Source organism: Carcharhinus amblyrhynchos, chromosome 26 (assembly GCF_965287045.1).
Source record: "Carcharhinus amblyrhynchos chromosome 26, sCarAmb.v2.hapA, whole genome shotgun sequence".
NCBI lineage: Eukaryota > Metazoa > Chordata > Chondrichthyes > Carcharhiniformes > Carcharhinidae > Carcharhinus > Carcharhinus amblyrhynchos.
The window spans coordinates 12,431,746-12,446,439 of NC_137349.1; the positions used below are offsets into that span (position 1 = coordinate 12,431,746).

General features: G+C 47.0%; 1 protein-coding gene across 2 annotated transcripts in view; it reads left to right on the forward strand.

The window, feature by feature from the left end:
- The window catches only part of ano8b (anoctamin 8b), a 140,174-nt gene that overhangs the window by 56,237 nt on the left and 69,243 nt on the right, over nucleotides 1-14,694 (forward strand). For both annotated transcript variants that reach the window (XR_013889508.1, XM_080213111.1), the window contains exons 9-13: nucleotides 1,153-1,305; nucleotides 3,359-3,485; nucleotides 5,669-5,724; nucleotides 7,892-7,966; nucleotides 8,249-8,404. Coding sequence is in view for 1 of the 2 variants with exons in the window: in XM_080213111.1 (XP_080069237.1) it covers nucleotides 1,153-1,305; nucleotides 3,359-3,485; nucleotides 5,669-5,724; nucleotides 7,892-7,966; nucleotides 8,249-8,404 (567 nt within the window). In the remaining variant the exon portion in view is untranslated. The remainder of the gene's footprint in view (nucleotides 1-1,152; nucleotides 1,306-3,358; nucleotides 3,486-5,668; nucleotides 5,725-7,891; nucleotides 7,967-8,248; nucleotides 8,405-14,694) is intronic.

Below are 14,694 nucleotides of genomic sequence, written 5' to 3' on the forward strand. Positions count from 1 at the left end.
TTCCCTTGTCTGTCAAAAGCCTATCTACCCGTGACTTAAATATGTTTAGCAAGGTAGCCTCCATCACTTCAACAGGCAGAGAATTCCAGAGATTCACCACCCTTTGAGTGAAGAAATTCCTCCTCAACTCTGATCTAAACTGCACCCCCCTTATCTTGAGGCTGTGCCCTCTAGTCCTGCTATCCTTTCTAAGTGGGAAGAATCTCTCTACCTCTACCCTATCCATACCCTTCATTATCTTATACGTCTCTATAAGATCCCCCCTCAGCCTTCTAAACGCCAACGAGTACAGAACCAGTCTATTTAGTCTCTCTTCATAGTCCAACCCCCTCATCTCCGCTATCAGCCTAGTGAACCTCCTCTGCACTCCCTCCAAGGCCAATATATCCTTCCGCAAGTGAGTTCTTTACTCAGAGGGTAGTAAGGGCGTGGAATGCCCTGCCTGCAGCAGTTGTGGACTCGCCAAGTTTAAGGGTGTTCAAATGGTCATTGGGTAGGCATATGGATAATATTGGAATAGTTTAGGTTAGAGGGTCATTAGATTGGTTCCACTGGTTGGCGCAACATTGAGGGCCAAAGGGCCTGTACTGCGCTGTAATGTTCTATGTTCCCTCCCATTGGGCCAGTGGACACACTGAGGCAGAAATAGGTTCACATTGAGCATAAATCCCTGGCACTGATCAGATGGGGTGTGTGCTCTGTGTCTGTACAGTAAAATTTTAACCCAGGAACCAACCCCTTAGCCTGGCTAGTAATCAATATGTGATCCAGACCATTATTCTGACAAAGAGCAGGCGAGTTCTCCCTGGTGTCCTGTCCAAAATGTCCAGGACAATATCAGTGCAAGTCGGATTATCTCACCATTATTTTCTTGCTGCTTGTGATAGTTTCCTGTGTGTAAATTGGCTGTTGTGGTTCCTGTGTTACGACAAGGATTACACTTCAAATTATGCTGATGCCTATAAGGTGCTTTGGGCTGTCCTGAGGTGGTGAAAGATGTAGAAATGGAATTCTTTTTACATTGACAAGTGGAGCTTGAATTGGAAAATGTTCTACTCCCCAAGTAATGTCTCTCAGCTTGATAAGGACACGGGTTACGGCACGGTTTGCTACACAATATTTTTAATACTTCTCCTCTCTCTCCCCCGGCAGGGTGTAAAGCGAGTTAGCCCAGTTACAGGTTGCGAGGACTTCTATTACCCGCCCTGGAAACGGAGGTTGTTCCAATATTTTGTCAGTCTTCCTGTGTGTTTCTTCTGTCTCTGCGTGGTCTTTCTGATCATGTTAATCTGCTTTGAACTGCAGGTCAGTACCGGGCAGCTGTCGAAACATTGTCATTGACCATTTGTGTACAACGTAGGCACAGGGTAATTCAAACTGTGCTGCTGGATAAGCAACTGCTTTTGAAATGTTAATGGAAAATCTCAGCAGCAAGATACTGTGCGGGATTTTTCCACCTCGCTCGGGTGAGGCTCACAAAATCCTGTCCGAGGCCAGCGGAGAATTCTGTTCTGCGGACCTCGCCTGCCTTGATTCCAGGCGAGGCGGTAAAATTCTGGCTACTGACTCTACATTCCGAAGGACATTCTGCAATTTAACATGGAGTGATACTCAACCAAGCTTTATTTCCACAGTAGCCTTAGAGGATTATAGTACGCTACATTCCTATGAACTGAACTTCCCCCCACTTGAATGTCTTCTAGTGCCATGGTATTAGGGCCAGTTCACCCACAAGCTGTGATAATCTCAAACCGATTGGACAATTGTAAGGCTGCAGGTTCCCCCTCAATCCCCCTACCTGCCTCACTGGCAGTCACGGTCTCCTGTGCCTGACCAGTGATCAAACCAGAAGGCGCAGACCCAAGGAGTGTGATCTCCTCCCGGAACAAAGTGTTCAGGTCACTTTCCCCCAACTGGTGCCTCACACTGTCTGCAGCTCAGTCTCCAGCCCAGTGACAATAAGGTGATGCTCCTCCAGCCACTGGCACTCACTACAGGTGTGTTTGCCCTGGCTCACTCTGGTGTTTAGGAGTGCCTACATTCTCCAGTTGCAATACCTCACCTGCCATGCCGTATTCTTTATCTTTATTACCAGGGTGGTATGGTGGCACAGTGGTTAGCACTGCTGCCTCATAGCGCCAGGGACCTGGGTTCAATTCCCAACTTGGATCACCATCTGTGCAGAGTCTGCACATTCTCCCTGTGTCTGCGTGGGTTTCTCTGGGTGTTCCGGTTTCCTCCTACATTCTGAAAGATGTACTGCTTAGGTGCATTGACTGAAACAGGCACCAAAATGTGGCTACTAGGGGAATTTCACAGTAACTTCATTGCAGTGTAAGCCTTACTTGTGACTAATAAATAAACTTTTTAACTTTAATTTTATTTTTGAATTAATTATTATTTCCTTCATTATTAATTACTTTGATTTGATTTGGTTTATTATTGTCACGTGTATTAACATACAGAGAAAAGTACTGTTTCTTGCATGCTATACACACAAAAGCATACCATTCATAGAGAAGGAAACAAGAGAGTGCAGAATGTAGTTTACAGTCATAGCTATGGTGCAGAGAAAGATCAACTTAATGTAAGGTAGGTCCATTCAGAAGTCTGACAGCAGCAGGGAAGAAGCTGTTCTTGAGTCAGTTGGTACGTGACCTCCAACTTCTGTTTCTTTTTCCCAATGGAAGAAGGTGGAAGAGAGAATATCTGGGGTGCATGGGGTCCTTAATTATGCTGGCTGCTTTGCTGAGGCAGCAGGAAGTGTAGACAGAGTCAATGGATGGGAGGCTGGTTTGCGTGGTGGATTGGGCTACATTTATGACCTTTTGTAGTTCCTTGTGGTCTTGGGTAGAGAAGGAGCGAGAGCAATGAGGCTCTGCTATTGCAAGTAAACCTTGCTAATATTAATAAAAGCTTACAATTGGTACTAAATTACCAAATTTTGAAAGATTAATGAGCAAACAATTACTTACCTGCTCCTTCCTCCCTCGACGCACCAAATACCTTCACTCACCAAATTCCCAAGTTCACACTTTGTGACAGGTTGCACTCATGCTGAGCTGCTATTTCCACACTGTTCCGAACCCATGGTGGTATTCAAGGAAGAAACTGGGAAGTTCTCCTCGGTCTCTTTGCTAAGTTAAATCCCTCGACCACCACCACCTAACTCCGATTAACACGTTATATAAGGACATTAACATTGCAGAGCTGCTGTCAGCGTGACGGACATACCAGCAGTCACAAGATCCCAGTAATAATCCAGGGTGAGGTGCACCAACACAAAGGGAAGTTTTTACTCAGCTCCGACACACATCAGTCTCTTGTTCATCAATTTCCTTCTGCTTTGTTTTCCTAGGAATTTGTGTCTAGTATTAAAGAATTGCCACGGATAGTCGTGTATTTTCCTAAAGTCCTTTTGGCTGTTGTGGTTACAATTCTAGACGATGTTTACAAGAAGATCGCTTACTGGTTAAATGACATGGGTAAGAACCAAAAACTCTTTCCCCTTCACGTGAGGGGTGGGGGAGGTGGTGAGTGGACAGGGGGAGAATCGCTGTGGTGGGGTAAATGGGCCAATCACCCTCCCTAGGATTTACATTTTACAATTTGATTTGATTTATTATTGTCACATATATTAGCATACAGTGAAAAGCATTGTTTCTTGTGTGCTATACAGACAAAGCATACCGTTCATAGAGAAGGAAACAAGAGAGTGCAGAATGTAGTGTTACAGTCTTGGTTGGGTGTAGAGAAATATCAACTTAGTGCAAGGTAAGTCCATTCAAAAGTCTGACAGTGGCAGGGAAGCAGCTGTTCTTGAGTCGGTTGGTATGTGACTTAGACTTTTGTATCTTTTTCCCGATGGAAGAAGTTGGAAGAGAGAATGTCCGGGATGCGTGGGGTCCTTAATTATGCTGGCTCCTTTGCCGAGGCAGCGGGAAGTGTAGACAGTGTCAATGGATGGGAGGCTGGTTTGCGTGATGGATTGGGCTACATTGTGGTCTTGGGCAAAGCAGGAACCATACCAAGCTGTGATACAACCAGAAAGAATTCTTTCTGTGGTGTATCTGTAAAAGCTGGTGAGAGTCGTAGCTGACATGCCAAATTTCTTTAGTTTTCTGAGAAAGTAGAGGCTTGGTGAGCTTTCTTAACTATAGTGGCAGCATGGGGGGACCAGGAGAGGTTGTTGGTGATCTGGACACCTAAAAACTTGAAGCTCTGGACCATTTCTACTTGGTCCCTGTTAATGTAGACAGGAGCTTGTTCTCCTTTACGCTTCCTGAAGTCGATGACAATCTCCTTTATTTTGTTGACGTTGAGGGAGAAATTATTGTTGCCGCACCGGTTCACCAGATTCTCTATCTCATTCCTGTACTCCGCCACATCATTGTTTGACCCACTGCGGTGATGTTGGATCTCAAACAACTTCATTTCATCAGGATCCGAAGGACTTCAGTTACGTGGTGAGACGGCAAAAGTTGGGATTTTCCCCAGACCACAGAAGGTTAAAGGGAAGATTTAATCGAGGCGTTCAAAACCAGGAGGAGATTCGATGGAATAGATAAGGAGAATCTGTTTCTAGTGCCCGGGGTGATCAGCAACCAGAGGACAGAGATAGATGGTGATTGGCCAAAAAAAGACACTGAATGTGAGAAATATATTCTACTCAGCGAATCTTAATTGGAAATATCTGTGCAAAGAAAGACTGTACAGGCAGTGGGAGAAGAGTGGGGCACAGGGGGGCAGGGTTTGCTATTGGACTAATTCAGTATCTTTGCAATTCTCTGCCACGGAGAATTGTAGCTGCTCCATCATCGAGCCAACACAAGGCTGTCCAGAGGTGATGTCAGGAAGCGACTCTTCACAGAGAGGATGGAGGGGTGGGGTGTGGGAGCTGTCCTGCCTGAGTTTGATGGATATTTGTTGGAGCCAAGGTGGGGAAGTGGAGTTGAGGTGCACATTAACCATGTAGATAGTGCAGCAAACTGGAGGGGCAGAATGGTCTTCTCCTTCATAGAATCCCTACAGTGCAGAAGAAGGCCATTCAGCCCATCTGCACTGAGCATAATCCCAGGATCAATTTAGCATGGCCAATCCACCTAATCTGCACATCTTTGGACTATGGGCGGAAACTGGAGCACCTGGAGGAAGCCCACGCAGGTACGGGGAGAACGTGCAAACTCCACACAGACAGCGACCCAAGCCGGGAATCGAACCCGGGTCACTGGTGCTGTGAAGCAGCAATGCTAATCACTGTGCCACTCCTAATCCATATATTTTGCAGGAGTAAGAGACCTGAGAACGTAATCCAGGCTGTACCCAAATAGACTCTTTGGAGTAATAACTTTGAATGGTTCGGAAGAGTTTTGATGAGTTTGAAGGACATTCCTGATGTTCTGCAGCCCTTGAAGCTGGGCTTGTTACGTCATTGCTCCAGCAGCTGGCAAAAGCTCAATAATCAAAGGGTTTTTTCGTTGCCCAAACCCTGGAATTGGAATATAGTCAATTAGCACAAGCTCAGCAGTGAGTGTGTAGGAAATATCAGGGTTCAAGCTGCACCCCAATTCCTATCAGCTTCTCTGCTGATTGGTTTCTGACTGTTATGGGAGGGTTCTGTGTCCATCGGTGTGTCTGAGTCACCTTTCTCTGTATTTCTTTCTCACAGAGAACTACCGCTTGCAGAGTGCCTATGAGAAACACCTCATCATTAAAATGGTTTTGGTAAGTGTTGTCTTTTGTTGAGACATTAAACTGAATTTCTATCTGTCAGAGAGTCACTGCACCGAGTCATTTACAGCACAAAATGAAGCTATTCAGCCCATTAACTGCACAGAGTCAAACAGACATGGAGGTTTACAGCATGGAAACAGGCCCTTCAGCCCAACTTGTCCATGCCATCCTTATTATTGTTTAAACACCTGATCTAATCCCAATTGCCTGCATTTGGCCCATATCCCTCTATACCCATCGTATCCATGTAACTATCTAAATGCTTTTTAAAGGATAAAATTGTACTCGCCTCTACTACTACCTCTGGCAGCTTGTTCCAGACACTCACCACCCTCTGTGGGAAACATTTGCCCCTCTGGACACTTTTGTATCTCTCCCCTCTTACCTTAAACCTATGCCGTCTAGTTTTAGACTCTCCTACCTTTGGGAAAAGGTATTGACTATCTATCTTGTCTATGCCCCTCATTATTTTATAGACCTCTATAAGGTCATCCCTCAGCTCCCTATGCTCCAGAGAAAAAAGTCCCAGTCTATTCAGCCTCCACTTATGACTCAATCCAACAAGTCCTGGTAGCAGCCGAGTGAATCTTTTCTGCACTCTTTCCAGGTTAATAATATCCCTTCTATAATAGGGTGACCAGAATTGCACACAGTATTTCAAGTGTGGCCTTACCAATGTCTTGTACAACTTCAACAAGGTGTGCCAACTCCTGTATTCAATGTTCTGACTGATGAAACCAAGAAATTCATAGAAAGAAATTCATAGAAACCCTACAGTACAGAAAGAGGCCATTCGGCCCATCGAGTCTGCACCAACCACAATCCCACCCAGGCTCTACCCCTATATCTGTGCATATTTTACCCATTAATCCTCTAACCTATGCATCTACGGTCAATTTAGCATGGCCAATCAACCTAATCTGCACATCTTTGGACTGGGGGAGGAAACCAGAGCACCTGAAGAAAACTCATGCAGACACGAGGAGAATGTGCAAACTCCACACAGACAGCAACCCAAGCCAGGAATCAAACCCAGGTCCCTGGAGCTGTGAAGCAGCAGTGCTAACCACTGTGCTACCGTGCCGCCCAAGCATGCCGAATGCCTTCTTCACCACTCTGTCAACCTGTGCCTCCACTTTCAAGGAGCTATGGACATGTACCCCTAGATCTCTTTGTTCTGTAACTCTCCCCAGTGCCCTACCATTAATTGACTAAGTCCCGCCCTGGTTCAATCTACCAAAATGCATTACCTCACATTTGTCTAAATTAAACTCCATCTGCCATTCGTCAGCCCACTGGCCCAGTTGATCAAGATTCTGCTGCAATTGAAGATAACCTTCCTCACAGTCCACCATGCCATCAATCTTGGTGTCATCTACAAATTTACTAACCATGCCCCTTATATTCTCATCCCAAATCATTAATATAAATAAGAAATAACAGTGGGCCCAGCATTGATCCCTGAGGCACACCGCTAGTCACAAGCTTCCACTTTGATAAACAACTCTCTACAACCAGAGGCCAATTTTGTATCCATTTAGATACCTCACCCTGGATCCTGTGAGATTTAACTTTATGCAACAATCTACCATGCGGTTCCTTGTCAAAGGCCTTGCTAAAGTCCATGTAGACAATAGTTCATGTATACTATTGATCCATGTGTATTAATAGTCTAGCGATAATGCCACTAGGCCAAGGACTCCCCTTTTAAATTGCTCTCTAAATGCAGGTCTTTCACTTCTGTCTGTACTGGATAGCCTATATCCTCAGAGTTACAGTTTATTTACTTATTAGTCACAAGTAGGTTTACATTAACACTGCAGTGAAGTTACTATTGAAATTCCCTAGTCGCCACATTCCTGTTAGGGTACACTGGAGGAGAATTTAGCACAGCCAAGGCACCTAACCAGCACGTCTTTGGACTGTGGGAAGAAACTGGAGCACCTGGAGGAAACCCACGCAGACATGAGGGGAACGTGCAAGCTCCACACAGACAGTGACCCAAGCTGGAAATTGAGTTCAGGTCCCTGGCTCAGTGAGGCAGCAGTGCAAATCACTGTGCTACCATGCAGAGGGGAGTGATAATCTGGGAGGTATTAATCTGACTCTGAATCACCAGCAAGAAGCAAGCCTAACCTTTTCCTTTCTTTCCCTCCAGTTCCAGTTTGTAAATTCATACCTTAGTCTTTTCTACATCGGATTCTACCTCAAAGACATGGAGCGCCTCAAAGAGGTAAGAGCTCTTTTCTCCCTGTTGTTGCTGCATAACCCCATTCTTTGCAAGACCTGGGCACGATGGGCTGAATGGCCTTTCCCTATAAGAGTCTGTGATTGCTGGCTGCTGAGATGGATAGTGGTTTGGGGCCAACAGTCACTGGGCTTCTTTGCAAGGTCAGTATTGCAAAGATCCTTTCCTGATTGGGCACACGGTTGTACATCGCAGCTGTTCCTGGTCTTGCTTTATTTACTTCACTTGTGTTTTCATTTCAATTTTTCTTTCCTCTCTCCTCCGCAGATGTTGATAGTCTTCTCCCTGTCCAAAAGCCTAATCCGTCAGCTAAAAGATGCCCTCCTCCCATACATTCTCCTCAAATTCTATCTCCTCCTCATCTTCAAACGCAACACGGCGACAAGGACCTACATTATCTGCTTCCGATGGTTCCGATGCCAAGTACAAACCAGGCTTGGCTTTGCTGGTGCATGCTTTGCAATAATGGGCAAAGGGCAGAGTTCAATCTAGGCAACCCCATTTGCTCGATGGTGGCAGATTTTCCTGACCCAGATCATTAATTTGGGCTGATTTCTGATGGTTCTGTTCTGCCAAAAGTGCGAAAACTGCCTCAGAGTCATCATTTTCAAAAAACAAAAACCCTTTCTCATTGATTGTCCAATTCTACTTCCATGCTTGACAGGAACTCTCCCAGAATATTTCCCGTGTAACTGAGTGACCTGCCAAGCCACTGAGAAGGAACGCAGTCACACTCAGCACGGTGGCACAGTGGCACACTGGTTAGCACTGCTGCCTCACAGTGCAAGGGACCCGGCTTCGATTCCTGGCTTGGGTCACTGTGCAGAGTCTGCACGTTCTCCCCCTGTGTGTGTGGGTTTCTTCCCACAGTCCAAAAAACGTGCAGGTTAGGTGGATTGACCATGCTAAATTGCCCCTTAGTGTCAGGGGGATTAACTAGGGTAAATGCATGGGGTAATGGGAATAGGGCCTGAGTGGGAGTGCAGACTCGATGGCTGAATGGCCTCCTTATGTACTTTAGAGATTCTATTACTCAGCAATTCAGTTAGCTTTCTTTTTTCTTACTTATTGCCAGAGGTTTAAGATTTTTTTTTCTATTTTTGCTTTCCCCTTGGAGACCAGGGTGATTTGGTACAAAGATTCACAGACTGAAGGTCTGTTCTTGTTGTTTGAGTATCTTTGCATTCATGCCTTAGGTGCAGTGTGGAGGTGTGAGAGAAAGATGATGTGGAGTTGCGGGGTAGAGATTGGGATTCCCAGAGACAGAGTTGGTCATATGCAGTGGGGCAGTTTTACAGCTCCCATACCCCACGCACACCAGACACGAGAATCCCACGAGTTATCGACACAAAATTCCAAGCCTGAGATCCACCCACCATCAGTGGGTCACCCCTGAACATGTTTCAGCATTGGGCCTCGTAACCCAGCGGTGGAAATGGTCAGTCAGTGGAACCCATACCCCAGTGAGAGTCGGTGTGTGTGCAACCCGTACCCCAGTGAGAGTCAGTGTGTGTGGGACCCGTACCCCAGTGAGAGTCAGTGTGTGTGGGACCCATACCACAGTGAGAGTCAGTGTGTGTGGGACCCATACCACAGTGAGAGTCAGTGTGTGTGGGACCCGTACCCCAGTGAGAGTCAGTGTGTGTGGGACCCGTACCCCAGTGAGAGTCAGTGTGTGTGGGACCCGTACCCCAGTGAGAGTCAGTGTGTGTGGGACCCGTACCCCAGTGAGAGTCAGTGTGTGTGGGACCCATACTCTGTTAGAGTCAGTGTGTGTAGAACTCATACGCCAGTGAGAGTCAGTGTGTGTGGGACCCGTACCCCAGTGAGAGTCAGTGTGTGTGGAACCCGTACCCCAGTGAGAGTCAGTGTGTGTGGGACCCATACTCTGTTAGAGTCAGTGTGTGTAGAACCTGTACCCCAGTGAGAGTCAGTGTGTGTGGAACTCATACGCCAGTGAGAGTCAGTGTGTGTGGGACCCATACTCTGTTAGAGTCAGTGTGTGTAGAACCTGTACCCCAGTGAGAGTCAGTGTGTGTGGGACCCATACCCCAGTGAGAGTCAGTATGTGTGGAACCCATACGCCAGTGAGAGTCAGTGTGTGTGGGACCCGTACCCCAGTGAGAGTCAGTGTCTGTGGAACCTGTACCCCAGTGAGAGTCAGTGTGTGTGGAATCCGTACCCCAGTGAGAGTCAGTGTGTTTGGGACCCGTACCCCAGTGAGAGTCAGTGTGTGTGGGACCCGTACCCCAGTGAGAGTCAGTGTCTGTGGAACCTGTACCCCAGTGAGAGTCAGTGTGTGTGGGACCCGTACCCCAGTGAGAGTCAGTGTGTGTGGGACCCGTACCCCAGTGAGAGTCAGTGTGGGACCCGTACCCCAGTGAGAGTCAGTGTGTGTGGAACCCGTACCCCAGTGAGAGTCAGTGTGTGTGGAACCCGTACCCCAGTGAGAGTCAGTGTGGGACCCGTACCCCAGTGAGAGTCAGTGTGTGTGGAACCCGTACCCCAGTGAGAGTCAGTGTGTGTGGAACCCGTACCCCAGTGAGAGTCAGTGTGTGTGGAACCCGTACCCCAGTGAGAGTCAGTGTGTGTGGAACCCGTACCCCAGTGAGAGTCAGTGTGGGACCCACACATTATCAGAGAGCTTGTGCTTTGACTGATAATGGTGTAAAACGTTGATCAGGTGGAAAGAGGGGAGAATAGGCTTTCCAAACCTCGCGTGCCTATTGATTCATTGGGATGTGCTTTTTTACGAATTAGGAAGAATTGTACAGAAACTTCGCTGGGTGAGAGTGTGGATCCCAGAGTCTGACAGGGTTAAGCTCCATTTCCACCCCACACTCTTGTGTAGCCACACCTTACCAAAGTCCCCATTCCCTTATCAGTACCGAGCCAATTTGGGTGAATAGTGAAGATTAGGGTCTCGAGTCGAGATCCTTGACAGAGAACCGCACCCCTCCCTCCCACCCAAAATGCACCCCCGGCTGCGGAGTTCTGTATCAGAGTTTATTTTTCTGCCCCAGTTTTGTTCCCTCCCTCCTTGTCTCGATGTCTATGGGGGCTTGGTGCATGCCAGATTGAACCCTGCTTAGCTCGCAGTGGAGTGAGTAATACTGGCAATTTGCTGATCTGACAGGGGAGCTTTAAAGAGGCGGACATGCTGAAGGTGTGGGAGGCTGGAATGAATGAGTGGTTTGATGCAGATTCTGGCCCTGTTGTTGCACAATCCCACAGGCCACACAATGCCAATGGCACCAAGTCAGTGGAAAACAAATGTTAAAAAGCGACTTGAAGTCTTTGCAGACTCTTGAGAGGCTTTGCTGCATGTGGAGGTCTGATACAGGCGTTCATTGTACTCTAATGCTGAATGTGAACTTTCTAAAACTGGCCTCCTCTCAATTCTAACCCTCGTAGGAATAAAAGCATGAGATCTTTATTAGACCAGTGTGAGGCTGGTGCGTGCCACTGAGTGAATTCTGAGATAAGGGAGAGTCGGCTGGCCAAATGCTTGTGGCAAGCGTGACAGTGACGCATATCCAGATCGTACTTCGGAGATTAGTAAAATCCTGGAAAACAGGAAACTTGGAAAGTTGATCAAATATCAGCATGCCTTTGTGTTAGCGTGTCTCGGCTGTGGGTTCACTTAGCCCTCAAGCCTGTAATTCTGGTTAACCGTATGGGTGCAGCTTTGACGGGGTGCTGCACTGTCGGAGGTGCTATCCTTCAGGATGAGGCCACAAACCCGAGGCCCAGTCTGCCCTTGCTGGTTGCCGTAGTAGATCCCGGCATGCTAGTTCTCTCCTGGGTCAATATTTACCCCTCAACCAACAGCGAAAACATATCTTCCAGTCGTGATCTTATTTCTGTTCATGGGATCTTGCTGTGCTGTTCACATTACAACAGTGACTACACTTCACCAACACTTTGGGATGCGCAGAGATCATGAAAAGCGTTACACAACTGCAGGTTTCCCCTTCTCATCAGTCCATGATTGGCCCAGCATAGACAGACGAGAAGGAAGACTTGCATTTCTATAGCACCTTTTGTGATTTCAGGAAAAACAAGGGGACAGAGGGTCTAGCATGAAGGAGGAACTGAAGGAAATACTTATTCGTCAGGAAATTGTATTGGGAAAATTGCTGGGATTAAAACCTGATATGTCCTCAGGGCTTGATGCTCTGCATCCCAAAGTACTAGGGGGCATAGCCTCAAGATAAAGGGGGGGCGGTTTAGAACGGAGTTGAGGAGGAACTTCGTCACTCAAAGGGTGGTGAATCTCTGGAATTCTCTGCCCGTTGAGGTGGTGGAGGCTGCCTCGCTAAATATTTTTAAGACGCGGGTTGATGGGTTTTTGATAAGCGAGGGGATTAAGGGTTATGGGGAGAGGGCGGGAATGTGGAACTGAGCCACAACAGATCAGCCATGATCTTATTGAATGGCAGGGCAGGCTCGAAGGGCTAGATGGCCTACTCCTGCTCCTATTTCTTATGTTCTTATTTTTTCTTATGTACTCAAGGAAGTGGCCCTGGAAATGCAGGACACATTGTTGATCATTTTCCAGCATTCTATAGACTCTGGAAGAGTTCCGGTGGATTGGAGGATAGCTAACGTAACCCCACTTTTTAAAAAAGGAGGGAGAGAGAAAACAAGGGATTATAAACCGGTTAGCTTGGTGATGGGGAAAATGTTGGAGTCAGTTATTAAGGACGTAAAATGAACATTTGGAGAGCAGTGACAGGATCAGTCTAAGTCAGCGTGGAATCACCACAGGGAAATCGTGCTTGACAAATCTTCTGGAATTTTTTGAGGCTGTGACCAGTAGGAGATGCCGGCGTTGGATTGGGGTAGGCACAGTAAGAAGCCTCACAACACCAGGCTGAAGCCCAGCAGGTTTATTTGGTAGCACGAGCCACAAGCTTTCAGAGCACTGCCCCTCCATCAGGTGAGTGGGAGCTCTGTTCACAAACAGGGCACATATAGACACTAACTCAATTTACAAGATAATGGATGGAATGCGAGGCTTTAAAGAAATCAAGTCTTAAAGGTACAGAGAATGTGAGTGGAGAGAGGGTTTCCAGCCAGATCAGTTAGTGAGATTGTACAAGCCCAGGCAAGTCATGAGGCTTATAGATAGTGTGACATGAACCCAAGATCCCGGTTGAGGCCATCCTCATTTGTGCGGAACTTGGCTATCAGTTTCTGCTCAGCAACTCTGCGCAATCGTGTGTGTGTAGGCCGCATTGGAGAATACTTACCTGAAGATCAGAGGCCGAATGCTGAAGTGTTCCCCAGCAGAAAGACAACACTTTTGCCTGGTGATTGTCGAGCAGTATTCATTCATCCATTGTCATAGCGTCTGCATGGTCTCCCCAATGTACCATGCCTCGGGACATCCTTTCCTGCAGCGTATCGGGTAGACAACATTGGCCGAGTTGCAAGAGTATGTACCGTGTACTTGGTGGATGGTGTTCTCACGTGAGATGATGGCATCCGTGTCAGTGATCCGGCACGTCTTGCAGAGATTGATGTGGTAGGGTTGTGTGGTGTTGTGGTCACTGTTCTCCTGAAGGCTGGGAAGTTTGCTGTGGACAAAGGTCTGTTTGTGGTTGTGCGGTTGTTTGAAGGCAAGATGTGGGGATGGCCTTGGTGAGATGTTCGTCTTCATCGATGACATGTTGAAGGCTCCAGAGAAGATGTCATAGCTTCTCTGCTCCAGGGAGAATCTTCGGGTATTCGCTGAGCAGAAACTGATAGCCAAGTTCCGCACACACTAGGACGGCCTCAACCGGGATCTTGGGTTCATGTCACACTATCTGTAACCCTGACAACTTGCCTGGGCTTGCAAAATCTCACTTACACACCTGGCTGGAGACAATACACATCTCTTTAACCTATGCTTAACCCTCTCTCCACTCACATTGTCTGTATCTTTAAGACTTGATTACCTGTAAAGACTCGCATTCCAACCATTATCTTCTAAATTGAGTTTGTGTCTATAAATGCCCTGTTTGTGAACACAACTCCTCACTCATCTGATGAAGGGCCAGTGCTCCGAAAGCTTGTGGCTTGTGCTACCAAATAAACCTGTTGGACTTTAACCTGGTGTGTGAGACTCCTTACTAGTAGAGTGGACAGGGGTGAACCAGTGGATGTTGTGTATCTAAACTTTCAAAAGGCTTTTGACAAGGTCCCACACAAGAGATTAGTGAAGAAAATCAAAGCTCGTGGTTTTTGGGGTAATATATTGACGTGGATAGAGACTTGTTGGCAGACGGGAAGCAGAGAGTGGGAATAAGTGGATCCTTTTCAGAGTGGCAGGCAGTGACTAGTGGGGTACCGCAGGGTTCAGGGCTGGGACCCCAGCTTCTCACAATATACATTAATGATTTGGACAAAGGAATTGAATACAATATCTTCAAATTTGCAGATGACCCTAAGCTGGGTGGTAGTGTGTGCTGTGAGGAGGATGCTAAGAGGCTGCAGGGTGATTTGGACAGGCTGGCTGAGTGGGCAAATACTTGGCAAATGCAATTTAATATGGATAAATGTGAGGTGATCCACTTTGGTAGCAAAAGCAGGAAGGAAGATTATTATCTGAATGATGGCATTTAGGAAAAGGAGAAATGCAACATGACCTGGGCGTCTTGGTGGAACAGCTGCTGAAGGTTGGCATGTGGATATGGCAAGCGGTGAGGAAAGCTAATGGCATGCTG